Genomic DNA, 15,315 nt, shown 5'->3' with positions numbered 1-15,315 from the left:
ATTCCTGAAATGGCTTCTGGTGATGGTGGTTGTTACTTTTATGCCCGTTATTTAGAGAGAAGAGTGGAAAAATCATTAAGGCACCAGAATACTGTCTGAAAACAGGCAGTAGAAAGTTAGTAAAATTCATGTTACGCTTGCTGAAAGAAGTTAAGAAGCTTCTTGAATGCTGTTATTTTCCTTCTGCAAAGAACTGGCTCTCCTACTTTTGAATTTGGAAATATCTGTCAAAGTAAGTAGCTGAAAGTTGTAGGTCTGTAAGTTTGTTCAGATGGACCTTGATTTGATTGTCCTGGGCTGACAGGAACCTTGAAAAGGTCCACAAAAGCAAATGCAGCAGGGAATAACCCTGTATAGCAGTGTGGGTGGGGACAAACCGGTTTCTCTCTAACAGCTGTGGAGAAAAGAACTGGGTACGGGCAAGGCGGTTCTCGCAGACAATGGAGTAGACCCAGCTTAGCCGTGTGCCCTTGTGATGAGGAGCACTGGCAGCACTCTGGGCTGTGTCAGCAAGCGTGCAGGCAGCAGCTTGAGGGAAATGATTCTTACCCTCTGTTCAGCACTTGTGAGCCTGCCTCGGGAGTGCTCTGGGCTCACTGGTACGGGATGGACATAGTGCAGCGAGTCCAGGGGAGGGCCCCAGGATGGCCGGGGGCTGGAGCACACCATGTAGGAGGGGAGGCAGAGGGAGCTGGGCTTGTTCGGCCTTAAGAAGAGGTGGATAAAGGGGGATTGTCCTGCAGTCTGCAACTGCCACATGGGAGAGCATGGGGCAGGCAGGGCCAGGCTCTGCTTGGAGGTCCCTAGCGAGAGGATGGAGATGACAGGCACAAGCTGCCAGCAGTGAAATTGCAGCTGATGTTAGGGGAAGAAGGGCCTCCCCAGGAGGGTGGTCACACAGCAGCAGGGCCTGGAGCAGTTGTGGAATTCCGCTTGTTGGAGATGTTCAGTGCTCAGCCTGGCAGGGCCCTGAGCCACCAGCTCCAGGCTGGCCCTGTTCCAAGCAGTGGCTTAAAGCAGATGATCTCCAGAGGTCCAGGGGATAACACGGTGATATTACATAACTTGCCCTGCCTTTTCACCTGACCTTCTCCTCTGGACTGCACTCAGCCACAGACATGTTAACTTCACTTTTATTTCTGATCTACATTTTAGACAGATGAGCTAAAAAGAAAAAAAACAATTCCCTCCAACGTAGTTTCCTCCCACTAACTATTTTCTTGAAGGACTGTCATTCCTTGGGGGAGTGTGATGAAATCTGCTCATTTGTCATTTATTCTAAAAGCAGCATTTGTATTTTGATTCCTTTTTAGAGTTTGTTATTCTTAGAGTAGTACTAAGTTAACATTTTTCAAGACCCGTGTCAAGCATCACCAAAATAATTTCCTGCAGGGAGTTACCATTAGGAGAACAAAGCATTGGGATACAAACTTAGAGCTGCTCACCGCGTGTGCCGGACTTAGGGGAAAGCAGTGAAGCTTCCACACAAGGAGAGGGGCTGTACAGGAGCACTTCTGAGGAACTGTCCAGCAGGACAAATATGTTGGAATGAAATCTTAATAATAAATGTTAATACAAAAGTAGGCTTAGCCACTAGTTAAATTTAAAGGAAAAAAGACACAAGCATCCTGTGGATACTTTCCAGTTTTATTCTGCTGCCATAACATACAGAAGAGCTGAAGTGTAACAGATCATGCTCTACATTCAAATATTTTTGATAACATTTAAACAAACCTACTCAAAGAAAACATTCCCCAGTTCTTTATTTGCAGGGAATAAATTAAACACGAAAGAAAAAAAACCCGACATATATGCTTGAGATAAATTTTAAGGACATTAAAAAAACTTTTGGGGAACATTAATTAAAGAATGAAGTCTCAGAACCAGCCTGATGTTCTTATATATTTCAAATGAACGTAAATTAAAATGGAACATACTTATTTACTCCTCAAGCTTAAGTGCAGCACAACACAGTTTTAAGTGCCTTGGCACCAAAATAATATACAAATAATTAATAGTCGAGGCCATTGGTAGATGGATTATTTGTTACCTTTTTTTTAATGCTGTAAGTGTGCAGCAGCTACAGCCAAATGAGACACTATTTCCTTGTATCCACCTCTAGAATATAGCGGTTATCTTCCTGCAAAGGTGTAGACGGGCTTAAAGCCCCACGTACAGATTAGCAAGATGGAAGCATGTGCCTAAACTCAAGCATGTTCACACCACCTTTGGCTTGCAGAAATGATGCTGAGCTCAGCTTTCCCGACAGTTGCTACCTAAAGTGTGAAGTGTTTGGATGTTGTTATGAAGCTGACTGAAGTTTTGACCAAGGTCAGCCTCAGCAGCCATTGAATGTAATGTTTTGGGCTTGTAGTAAGAAGCTTTTTTGCCACCTTCAGAAGCTCCTCTGTACTCATTTTGTCACATATGATCAACGGGGAAGGAGACTTTGGACCTCACGTGTGTGCAGCTCTCAGTCTCTCCTAGTTACGCTATAGGTTGGCCTGTAATATATGAAATCAGCAAAGTGCAAATGATCACCAAAAGCAAAACCTGCTGCCTGATTATCTTATTGTCTTGCTTCTTACAGCCTTTAAATTACACTACCTGGAAATACTTTAAACTGTACATACGAGCATTTGTGTCAAGGAAAGCTGCGAACAGTTACACTTTCCCTATTAATCCATATAATTCAGGTTTAAGAAGCAGAACAGGATATATAGCTGAAAAACATCTAGTTTTATAAACGTCTTCACCATGTAAATTAGAGATTAAATAAAGGTTTTTAACAGTATCATAGCTACTCTAAAACCAAAATATTAGGTATGTAGAAAGAAGCATTGTGTTTATTCAGTAGGATTTTTCTTAAGGTTGCTTGTTGGTGTTTTCCCAGGGATGCAGCTTGATGGAGATGAGCACTGTCACACAGAACAAGTTTGCTGTGTCATTTTTAACTGAAGAGATTGAAAAAAGAGCCTATGCATGAAAACGAGGCAGAGGAAAGAATAAGTTCCAGAAACCATTAAGTCTAAAGGGAGTAAAGTTACAGGGAAGATGGGGGGGAAGAGATCTACAAGTTGAATTTAGTTTTTTTTCATTAATACCATTTCAGTGGAATGGTGTTACAACAGCTATCTGGTTATGTCTGTCTTATCTCTATTGGAAACTTTTTTATTTTCTTCCCTGTCCCATGGAAAAGCTATTAGACAGATGCTTAGCCCTTACTGAATTACTCCCTCGAGTTCTTTTAATAATACTTTAATAATAATAAAAAAACCCCTTCAAGTCAAAGTGCAAGCTCCTTGTTTCAGCCCTTCATACAAGTGTTTAATATTTTTCCCCATTCATCTTCACTTATTTTTTAAATATAAAAGCTGAATGAGCTGGTAGAACTTCGGTCCGTCACCCACGACTGTGCACTCATAGCGGTAAGACAATTCCTTTTCTCAGCCCAAAGGAATTTGGAAGTTTGTTTCCAAAAGAATCACGGCGCTATAGTATTTTTAAGCTGTCCTGTTTCTATGTGATCAGAAGCACTAAGCAAATCTAAACTTAGCCTATGACTGTAACAAGAATTTCTCTGAGTAAGTAGCAGAGAGACTATTTAAAAGTTTGGTTTTTTTTTAAAGTACTGTAAAAGTTTATATTCAAGTTTTAATTAGCTCCAATAACCTCTCTATGATTGCACTGTAAACTGTTCCTGCCATCTGATTTAAAGGAACAAAGCTGATATTCCAAAGCCCACTTAGTGGAGGCTAAGAATATGAAAAATATTATAGAAAAGGTCACTGATCGCCAGTAGAAAGAGGGATGGTTGAGTCCCTTCCTTGAGTAACTCTAGAATTTGTCTTGGTGATTCAGGATTTCTGAAGCAAGTTCAAACTATGAGCATCATCAACCTGAGAAGTACAGTTAGTGGGAAATTCCATCGTCATCACTAACTGTCAGCATTTTCAGTGCTGTGTTCACTTGGTCTGGTGAAGTGAAGGTTTACAACGGCGTGCCTTGAGCCACACAGACAAGGACTCTCGACAAAAGCTCTGTTAGTTAAGCTGTGGGCAGGGACCCCAATGTCACTCTTGCTAGTAATACCTTAGCTGGAACCCCCCCACACACTACGTCTCAGCAGGGCTTCAAAGGGGGCGAGGGAGGAAGAGGAAAAGGAAGATGAAGATTTTATCTTCAGGTACCATATACTATTTACGTACCACTTAGGAGAAAGGCAGCAATAGGAAACTTGAAGATAGTTTTACCCACAGAAAACAATTAAAAATATTTATCTATAAACACAAGGTTTCAATACTTAAAATGCTGCTATTTTGCTCGCTTCTCGAACCCCACTCAAATAAGCTCCTGTGACGGTCTGAGGAAAGTGCCTATTTGTGGCCTGTATTTAAAACAAACAAAAAAGGTGAATTGTTTCTAAAACTATTAGAACAGATAGAATTTCAGTTTATAATATCATTTTTGCTTCCCTTAAGTGTATTTCAAACATTTTTAAAAGCCATGGAAAATGTCTTAGGAGGAATTTAGGAGGAGGGATTTAAGAGTTGTAGCAACTTCAACATTTGCAAGTGAGAGAATGAGCAGCATTGGTCTGTTTTGCCATCTGCATATCAGAATAGTTACCTCTAGGTTAACGGTGTGGGTTAGCAAAAGACCATCTTTAGTAAGAAAAATGCCCTTCAGCAGCAGTACAAAGCTCCTTACCTCACCAGCAAAAAATACTTTTCCTTGGATGTCTTCGGCTATAATGTCGTACGCTTCCCCGGTGCCCCCTGTTTTCACAAAGCTATAGGCCATCTGGAGCCAAGGGTCTTTGCTCCAGCGAGTAACAAAAAACTTCACAGGGTCAGGAACCTCCTGCGGGATCAAAGCAGAAGTTAGCGCACTGCAAAGAAGAGCCCATCATTGCAAATCTCCTCAAAATACACAGTTACTCTTGAAAACAGAAAAAAATCCCGTATCAGCATCATTCAGCGCGTTTGTATGTATAGCATGAGCACTTTCTATCTTGGTAGTGCGGGATGCTTTGCTACTTCTTCCTTGTTAAATCTCAAAATATCTTCATTTTGGAGATAATTCCATTCCTGTGGAGAAGTAACATCACGTAAGATCAGAAGGTGAGCTGGCTTGAAAACTAGGCTCAGGGAGAAGACAAAAACTGGGGAGACAAGTGTGTCTGTAGCTGAGCCATGACAGTAACATGGTGTGTTCTTTGTAATGTTGTGTGTTCTGTGTCACGTTGCAGCCTGTAAATGCCACCCAGTTCTACCCAAAAGAGCCTGGCTAAGAATTGCACGGTTTGGTCACCTACAGCTGTGTCTTACTCTGGAGGAGCTTGTGACGAGTAAACAGAAGCACCCCTGGCTGCCTCCTACACCTGATATCCACAAACAGACCGTACCGTGCCGTTCAGGTAGTGCGTGAGAGACTGAAGCTCAAGCAATCAGGCAGAGGCGTGCCAAGCATGGCAACTTTCCTGGACATCCCAGCAGAAGTTCTGCTGCTCCCCTGCTGCCTTGTCTTGGAAAATCCCGCTACAATGTGGACAGACGACTGGAATCTACAGCTGCTATAAACTGTGGGGACAGACATGAAAATCGCTTGTCTAGACTCGAGTGGCACCCAAGCAAAGACCTGTTTGCTGCCTCCCGTGTTCTCACGAGACCAGACCAGCAGGTACGTGGTCTTGCATTACACATGAGTCTATAATATCATTACCAAAAGTATGTCTTCTAGCAACAGTGGAGCTCTCAGGTGCCCAAGTGTTTCCCAGATCGTTAATCCTAACAGCTGAACCATCAGTAAAGCTTGAGAGGTCACCCATGAAGGTGAACAACGAGCACTCCTTGGGAGCTACCTGCTCTGAGGAATTTGCGTAAGGCATTGCTACAGAGTGGAATGTGAACAACATGGCAAAGTGACAGTCTGCTTGCCCCAGATTTCTCTGATTTTTCAATTAGTTTTTATCATAATAAGGAGCTGGTGAAGGGAAAAAAGGTAGAAATTTGTATTTAATTTATTTTTGCAGTCGGAGTGCAGGGCCCTTGAGAGATCATTCTGCCTGTACCTCCACCCCTAGACAGCTCAGGAGGGGTTGTTTCCTATTAGAAGAGTAAGGGATTGGTGTGGTTTGGGAGTGTTGTAATTCCAGTTGCTTTTCACGTGGAGGGGTGGGGGAAATTTCAAATCCATATAGCTTGAAGTTTTTACCGTGTTTTGGAAACAGTGACGGCCAAAAAAAAAAGTGACAGCTATGTAAGAAGTGTGTTTGTGTTACCTGCCTAAATTATTGATTTTAAGTCATCTTCCTTCCTAAAAGCACCTTAAAGGATGATGGTTCATTTCTGTTTTTCAATTCATGACCGTTTTTCTTCAGGCAGTTCTAAGATACTCTAATTCACATTTTTCATGTAAGAGACCAAACACTGTGTTAGTGTGCCTCAAACTGACATGAAAAGAAAAATAGCTTAAAATCTCCGAGGTTTTTCTTTACATCATGAAGTAACAGAAACGAAAGCTTTCCGTCTGTTGGCAAGTTAACTTATCTCTTTGTAGAAGAGGCTTCTCTCACCTGCTCCTTGAACAGCTCTCGGAGTACAGTCATACACTGCTGCAGTACTTGCTTATCCTCTAAATTCTGAATGGTTGTCACGGCATCTCCAGTAACCACGGACATTAAAATGCTTTGTTTGCCCTAAAATCAAGACATTAACACATGAGATCATTTAGAAGGTATTACGTATTTCTTGAAGAGTCCCTTTTAATTGGTTTTGTTAAAGATTTTCAGCTGTAAAGCAACTTTTCTAGAGGAAAGTGGGTTTGATACCTAAGCATAGAGGGTGCATGTTCTACAGGATTTATGCTCAAATTACAAATATCCTCTGATGTCGTGCTCACAGATCTGTGCTATGGTCAGCCCCTCTTACAGCTTCCTGAATTAACTGAAAACTTCCCATCTACCTATTTAAAGGCTACACCAGAAGATTTGACATTTTAGTGCTGTTCTTTGTGACAGACCACTTTAAAAACAACCTCTTTAAATATTTATGGTTTGCATTAGGGCAATACTAAGTTCTTACCCAGCAGATTTTGGCATAAGCTCAGTTCTGCTGAAGTTTGCTTCCACGTCAAGATATCTGCTACCAGGCAGAAGTCTTGGAGAGGAAGTGGTGACTAGAGAACTGCACACAGGTTCTCAACGCCTTCGCAGAACTCTCCTGCTCTTCTTGTTATCAGGCGATTCTTCTGTTACTAAACTTGACAGCTAGCAGAGACTAGCTCTCAAGCAAATCAAGAATTACCCCTAGTGTCTCTGGACAGCACCAGCACACTGAACCTCATGTTGAATGAGCTTAGACGTGCTGAGGGGAAGCTTTGTTTAAGGGAAGTCATATACAGGTATAGATAGCGTAGTAACAGAGCACCATCTTCAGAGAGTGGTGGCTCCCTTTGGAGTGAGCCATCGGGTTACAAAATGGCCTTTTAATCGCTGCCAAGCAGTAACCAGCAGATTGTGGTAAAAGTGTGAAAAGGTAAGTTATAAATGGTTAACGTGTCTGCTTGGAACTGGCAAGGAAGAGAAACGTGATGTCAGTGCACTGGTTTGGAATTCCTGAGTTTGGGGCTGACCTTAGAGACCTCAGTTTCACATAAAACCTCGTGTTTGTCTTTTCTTCTGCCATTCCACAGTTACTCAGGCTTGTGCAAGACAGTGAGCGTGAATAAGGTAGCATGATCTTCACAACAGGATTCTTAACTGATATAACAAGTCCTAAACGGGGAGTGACTGGCAGACTTTTTCCCATATTAGTACATCCATAGTCAGGTTTACAGACTTATTTGCCAGACAGTTTGATAATCAGCACATTAACTTGCTTGTGTATTATTTTGAATCTAAATGTAGGAAAACACTCCCATTTACTACAATGAAGTATCAGCCAGCTTTTTCTTGATAAGTAACACTGCTTCCACTTCTTCTAACAGTTGTGGGGTTGGAGGAAGAAGAAAACTGTCATTGCTTAGTAATTATTACACCTAGATTCCAAACTGAATTTCTGAAGGGCCCACAGGAAACACAGCGAACATCTGATACCTCTGGGTCCATGTCATAGAAAACACTGAAGAGCCCACGCTGGCTGGAATTGGGTGGAACGTGACCAAAAAAATCAGCTCCTTGAATTTTACTGTCCCAAAATCTATAAGGAAACTGCAAGGCAATCTAGAGAGAGAGAGAGAGAGAGAGACACACTGGATTAAAGCAATTCATACACAAAACTCAAAACTGGTAATGGTGTATGTTGTTTCTCTAATCTTTTCCCTTTTCCGCTCAATTAGAGAAGCACAGTTCTAGGAGAGAGTCTCAACAGAGAATACATGAACCTGTTCTCCAAGGGGGGACAAAAATTTCAGTATTCTCCTGAAACACATTATTTATTGGGTCAAAGGGACCTGGAATAAGCATATTATTAGAATTTTAGAAGATCTAAAGATGACAAAGGCTTGCTCAAAATTGGGCACTAAACTTCTAAGCCGTGAAGTGATTCTGCCAACAGTTTCTTTTAAAAAACCCATTAAGCTGGGAAATCCAAGAAACAGAAATACAGAGAATCATAGAGTGGTTTAGGTTGGAAGGGACCTTAAAGATCACCTACAGCCCTGCAGGCACACGGATGTCCCCAACCCCTCGTGTTTATTCCCCCTGCTAAGGGTGTTTGCCGTTCAGCTGGGCCCCTGCAGACGGTGACAGAAACACATTTTGCTCTTCTGGGCCACTGTATGCAAGTCAAACCAGAGTAAATCCTGAGAAATACACAGCAAAAGCAACAGGGACAAAGCAGCCGACCTTTCCCCGAGAACTGAATGAAGTATAATCTGAAATTACCTTCTCAATGACTCCTGCTCCCAAACTATTAATGGCTTTAATTTTCTTTTCTAACAGCGGAGGATTAAAGTGAATGGCATTGTTCTGAAGAAGGGCCAGCGGTACCGTCACTAATACCTGCAAGAAATAATTACAACAGTAGCAAAAGCTGAATAGAGCACTTAAGCCTCACAGCATCCTCTTCACCATCTGATCTCGATCAAGTTTACGTATCATTGTAAAAATTACTAGAAGCTAAATGATGCAGCATGAAGCAGGTGGGGATGCAGGGAACACAGGAGACAGAAATACTGTGTACCAGAGGGGACAATTTTAACAGGGCCGTTCACATGCTGATTGGGGTAAAGCTGAGCAGCGAATGGAACCAGAAAACGTAACTGTCACTTCACAGACCAGATTAAAATCTATCTGCTTCATGGGTTTAGTACTACCTTTATAGTCTTTAGTTGTCACATAAACTAGTACTAAAAGCTCAAGCTCAATGAAAAAGAGGCTCTAGCCCATCCAAATACAGGTCACTAGAACAGATGAGATTTCAGCTTTGAGTGTGGAGAAATCGGACTAAATAGATTTCTGAGGGGGGAAAAAAAAAGCCCAACAAAAAGGGCATGTTGATACTGTTCTTGTGTCATGAAGCATGTTTGGTACCTTTTGTGTTGTCCACACCGTTCCATCAGCAGTAGTGACCTGTACTTCTTCACCAGAATAGTCAATACTCTGAACCTATTGAAAGATCAAGTGAAGGAGATTATACCACAAACTCTGCATGTGCAATGCAAAGTCAGACAAGAACAGCCCATACAGCACCAAGTCTGCAAACTAGAAATTGAAGAACAAACACTTCCAGAGAAATATTGAAGGAAAAAACCCATAAACCTCCATGGAAGGCAAAAAAGAACAATCATCATGATTCTAATGTATGATATGATGAGCTTATAATATTTAATTACTGATAGTCCTCAAAAGAGGATTTCCAGAAATGCTGAAACTGGCCTCTCTTTTCTTAAAGATGAGTTGCAATAATCACAGGCAGAGATTTGCCTGGTCCAGAAAAGAATACAAAGACATGATCAGGTGCTTCAGAGCAATCCAAGACAGGTGCTGCATCAACCTTTTCCAGACTCACTGGGAAATTCAGCCGGATGTCCAGCCCTTCTGCCAGTTTATCAATCACAGTAGAGTATCCCACCGTCAGAAGAGTGTGATCTCCAGCAAACTGGGCAAAGAATTCATTGTGGTCCCATGAGCGTGCAGATACCTGTGGACAGAACATAACCAGCCGTCTCTGCTGGTGAGGGGATGCGGGTACTGGCAAAAGCCCCACAATTTAGAAGAAGCCACGCTAATTCCTGTCACAACTGGGAAAAGAACCCCCGTGTCTCACCAGAATGTTCGACAACAGTGACAAATCAAGCGGCTCCTTTACCTAAGGCCACTACACAACGGGTGAAGGCAGGCTGGATTAAGAAATGGTCACTAGCAGGTAATACATAGTCCTGCTTGGTAGAGAAGCCAAGGATAGTACCAAAATTCAGGTGGATTGTAGTGTATTTTGTTCAGTTTTCTGTTCAGATTTTACAGCCTTAAAACTTAAAATATGTCCATTTTTATTTGATTTCCCAACATGGAAGGGAAAATAAGATACAAAAAATCTCAGTGGAATTTTTCTGTCACTTTGGAGGCCCTTTTGTGATACCTTCTCCCTCCGGCTCTGCAAATTCACTGTATAACAATGCTATTTCTACTAAGCAACCGCCACGTAGCAGAGAAAAATCTGAAGCAGTTCTTAAACTGCTACTGAATTGCCAATTCCTATCACTGCACTTGCATTTACTTCATATTTTGAATTTAAAATTGAAAGTGAGATAGATTTTTAATATCTTTCTTATTTCCCCTGGGTGCTCGTCAAGTGTGAAAGCTTGACATGTCAAAACAATTTCCGTTGACAGGCCTGTTGTAACATTGTCTTTTTTTGCTAGGTTCTCATCAGATTTGTGTTAGGTTCTGAAGTGCTTCTCAGATCAGTTTTGTGCATCTGCTGTCCCACTACCGCTCCCATCAGACTCCCTGCGGCAGTGCTGGAGTCTGTGTCTCAGTGCTTGTAATGAACAGGTCAGGGATGCAGGAACAGTTTAGGGATAACCAGTTCTTCCTGTAGGGCCACGGGCTGGATCAGAGGACTCCTCCATGTTACTCCCATCCCTATTTTCTGTGAAGTTTAACCACTTCAGAACAAGGCTGTCAAAACTCACCTGAGAGAGATTGCTGCCACAGGCATACTCCAAATTACTGAGATGGAACTGCAGTACTTTTTCTTCCAGCTCACTGAACTGGATACCAGACTCCTGAATAAAGGCTTTATAGATCTCATGTATTTTTTCTGTGAAAGAATATATTTAAAGTAAGAATATGTCATGATTCGACTGAAGTCCTACTGCATTTCAATATGCTATTCTCTGGATCACGAGAGTTTTCCAGTGATAAAATACAACTCCGCTGCTTAACCACAGGTTTCCTTAGTAAAATCACCTTCTTCAAAAAGGAAACAGATAGCTTCAGGGGAAATAAAGAGGTTAAAATTATTTCAAAGAAAAAAAACAACAAAAAGAATCACTGTGCAACAGCACAGCTGGGCTAGTGAGATGAAACAGGAGAGAAAGGAATGGTTTAGCTATGAAGGAGTCAAAGAAACAGGTTGGGTTGGAAGGGACCCTAAAGATCATGTAGTCCAACCCCCCTGCCAAGGACAGGGACGCCTTCCACCAGACCAGGGTGCTCAGAGCCCCGTCCAGCCTGGCCTCGAACACCTGCAGTGATGGGGCATCCGCAGCCTCTCTGGGCAACCTGTGCCAGGGTCTCACCACCCTCACAGTGAGGGATTTCTTCCCAATATCTAATCTGAATCTCCCCGCCTTCAGTTTAAAACCATCACCCCTTGTCCTGTCACTACACTCCCTGATGAACAGCCCCTCCCCAGCTTTCCTGTAGCCCCCTTTAAGTACCAAAAGGCCACAAACCGGTCTCCTTGGAGTCTTCTCCAGGCTGAACAACCCCAACTGTCCCAGCCTGTCCTCACAGGGGAGGTGCTCCAGCCCCCCATCATCTTCATCACCTGCTCCAACAGGTCCATGTCTTTCCTGTGCTGGGCACTCCAAAGCCAGACCCAGCACCGCAGGGGGGTATCCCTAGAGTAGAGGGGCAGAACCCCCTCCCTGGACCTGCTGGCCACGCTTCTCTTGATGCAGCCCAGGATGCAATCGGCTTTCTGGGCTGCGAGCACGCATTGCTGGCTTATAGTCAGTTTTTCACCCACTAACACCCCCAAGTCCTTCTCTGCTGGGCTGCTCTCAATATACAGTTGAAGATATTTCAAGGAAAATACACTTTTAAGGAAATGGAGAATCCTCGCAAGTAAATCCTGCTTAATTTTTACAAAATGAAGAGAGCTGAAAAATTTGATCCAGAGTTCACTGGAGAACACAGGAGCTGCTAATCCTGTCTTACAGAATCCACGCTGAAAAGATTTGGGAACAGACATTTTCGAGCGAGATTATTTTTTGGTGTTGAATGTGCTCGCATGCTCTAAGTGTGGGGGGAGGCATTGCCCACGGAGATGGGACTATTCTTGGCAGCAGAAAGCTTTGTTTAGGCTCTTTTTAAAGACAGATTAGTCAACAAGTCTAAGAGTTATGGCTAGTTATGGCCTGCTTCAGCAAGAAGCCTTTTGAACTGCTACCACTAGTTACACTGAAAGAGGTACCTCATGAAAACAAGATACTACATTAGAAGTACTATAAATATTATCAGTGTTATAAAAACCTTCACATCGGGCTTCTTTGAAAGTTACAAGTGACGTTTTGGCGTATGAACACAGCCAACATCTTCACTTTCAATACATTTCCCACTTACCACCAAGAGGAACATCGTGATGTTGGGTTTTGTCTTTCCTCCACTCAGAGACGACATCTAGGATGGCATTGAAATGAAAGTCCATACGTTTATCAATAGTGGGATCTGTTATCCTTCCACCTTCCTGGATCAAGTCACATTTCTCCCCTAGTTTGTGCATTTTAATGCCAAGCTTAAGAAAAAGACATTTTATTGCTTTTTAAACGTGGAACAACTACAGTGCCTAACCTGCTCAAAGTTATTTAAAGTAAGGTGAATCCCTTAGTCCCAGATTTAAGTGATGCCACTTAAAAAAACATCCACGACTTTAAATTATTAGTTGGATTAACTCAAATTCTTGTTCTCCTAAAACTAGAATACAAACCGTCACTCCATCCATTAATTGAACACAAACTGGTTTTCCCCACTCTCCCGTCCTTTTCTTTTTCGGCTGTTCCCAGAAACCTCATCTGCAACTTTCCTGTCAGGCCAGGGCCTAGCACAGAGGTGTTGGCTCTGGTAACCAAACACGACGAAGCAGTCTCCTTCATTTCTACCTCACCTTATTCTCTAAATCACCATGAAAGTCAGTCCTTTTCTACAGCTTTCTGGTGCTTGATGCCAAACAGTTCCCCGCATTCAGGGACTGACAGGATGTTGCTTGCCAGTTCCCACCAATTTTATCAACAAACAAGCAAAGAAATTATTTGGAATTGAAACTTCGTATCTTGCTCTGCTCGTCCAGCTTGTGTTGAACACCAAACAGAGCTAAATCAGAGTAAAGATGTTTTTATGTTCTATGGAGTCAGTCTAGATAAAATGGCACAGATACAGCGCTAACTTCTTCCTAGGGTCTCGTTACTTAGGGTGCGCTCCAGCGTTCCTCAGGTATCCTCACATCTCCCCGGGGCTGTTGGTCACCTCTGCAGATCTCTTCTCAAGACACAGTTGTACTTTGAATGAAAGATGACATCAAATGACCACAAAGGGATGGGCACCCAGTCTGTATTCAGAAGTCACTGCTCCTCACCTCATAACTGACACACGATTTTTAAAAAGAAATGTAAAAACAACCCCTCGTGACGCTACAGGGCACCAAACAGAGCAGCACGGGCTGGATTTGCATGCTGCTCCGAACCAAATCCGTACTCAGGTTCCACTTGGGAGAAATTCATCCTCCTGTCTAAAAATCCCCAAACCAAACCAACAAATAAATAAATTAAAACCAACCAACCAAATGGAGCTGCAGTCCGTTTGCATCAGTAGGTGTTAGACATCTTCATCTTAACTTGTGTGGAACTGAACTAGAAATAGAGAGGCTGAGCAAAGCCAAGTCCGTCACAGCAGTGTGTGTTATGACAGCGTAGCAATAAAGCCTTTCTCAGCTCTAAGGAAGTCTGCCGGGGACCTTTTACATTACTGCCTCCAGGAAAGGGGGACAAAAGAGGTTTCTTCTAGTTCTGAAGCTGGAGCCACCTTGTTTTTCTTTACATTCTGTGTCTGAAACCATTCTGCAGCCCTCCTATGGCCCCGGCTGCTACCAAAGACACCAGAGCAACACAGTTTACTTACAGGGCAGAACGGTGTTTTAATCAGGTCACGGAAAAGGCCTCCCACTCCCACCCAGCCCCCCGACAGCTTCTCACTAGCGATAATGCACGACCACTGCAGGGAACCCACTTGCTCACACATTAGTGCCATTGGGTTGTTGACACATCCATTGACGATCTGTGCGCCTCTTCCAACAGTGACTCCTTTGAATGTCTTATCGTCCCACACTCGGCCACCAATTCTGTCTTTTGCTTCTAAGATGATGACCTATGACACAGAATCACGGAGAATCATCTGGTTGTGAGAGACCTTTAAGATCCTCGAGTCCAACTGTTCCCCCTGCACTGCCAGAGCCCCTAAACCCTGTCCCTCAGTGCCACATCTCCATGTCACAATGCAGCTTGGTAAATTGTCAGATTAGATGGCATTAAAGCTGGAGACCTTTTCAGGCACTCTTCAGGCTGAAGTTTAAGGCATGCTACAAGCTATTAAACACAATGATCCTGGTGCAGTTCACATCCGAGGAAGTCTGTACACCTTTTGGAGAAATTTATTCCTGGGATATTCCAAGAAAACCCCATTCTCATCTATTTCCACCATTCATAATATGCCCTTCAGCATCCAGGACTAGTCGCAGATGCAGGATACTGGACTAGATGGAGTCTGATGGACTGTGTTTACCCTCACGTTATCTTTTTATTTTTAGAGAAAGTCTTTTTAGAGAGACTCCAAACTCCAAATTTTTAGAGAAACTAGAGAGTTTAGAGAAACTCTCCAGAACAGTGGAAAGGAACACTGTGTATATATATAAAAACATATATAACATATTTTATATCTTAAAAAGAGGGTTCTGCCAGTTGATGTGTTTTACTGCAGGATACCTTCCCACAGGACTTGATGTACAGAAAGGCTGCACTGCAATTTGCTATTTAGCAACCAAAAAATGAGATAACGGGCCTATAGGATTCAGGGATTTATATAAATATAAC

General features: G+C 42.7%; 1 protein-coding gene across 1 annotated transcript; it reads right to left on the bottom strand.

Moving 5' to 3' along the window:
• Positions 1-4,303: 4,303 nt before the first annotated feature.
• LOC104490607 (lysine-specific histone demethylase 1B-like) lies at positions 4,304-14,593 on the bottom strand (the record flags this gene model as incomplete). Its single annotated transcript, XM_010132914.1, has 10 exons — positions 4,304-4,387; positions 4,711-4,863; positions 6,578-6,700; positions 8,099-8,224; positions 8,888-9,004; positions 9,536-9,610; positions 10,014-10,145; positions 11,140-11,267; positions 12,797-12,968; positions 14,456-14,593. Coding segments are annotated over 10 exons (1,248 nt in total), but the record flags the coding sequence as incomplete, so codon positions are not given.
• Between the last annotated feature and the right edge of the window lie 722 nt (positions 14,594-15,315).

The sequence above is a fragment of the Buceros rhinoceros genome, unplaced genomic scaffold (genome assembly GCF_000710305.1).
Source record: "Buceros rhinoceros silvestris isolate BGI_N320 unplaced genomic scaffold, ASM71030v1 scaffold15943, whole genome shotgun sequence".
Lineage (NCBI taxonomy): Eukaryota > Metazoa > Chordata > Aves > Bucerotiformes > Bucerotidae > Buceros > Buceros rhinoceros.
The sequence above is the reverse complement of the archived record's forward strand: the minus strand, read 5'-3'. Positions and strand labels throughout refer to the sequence as shown.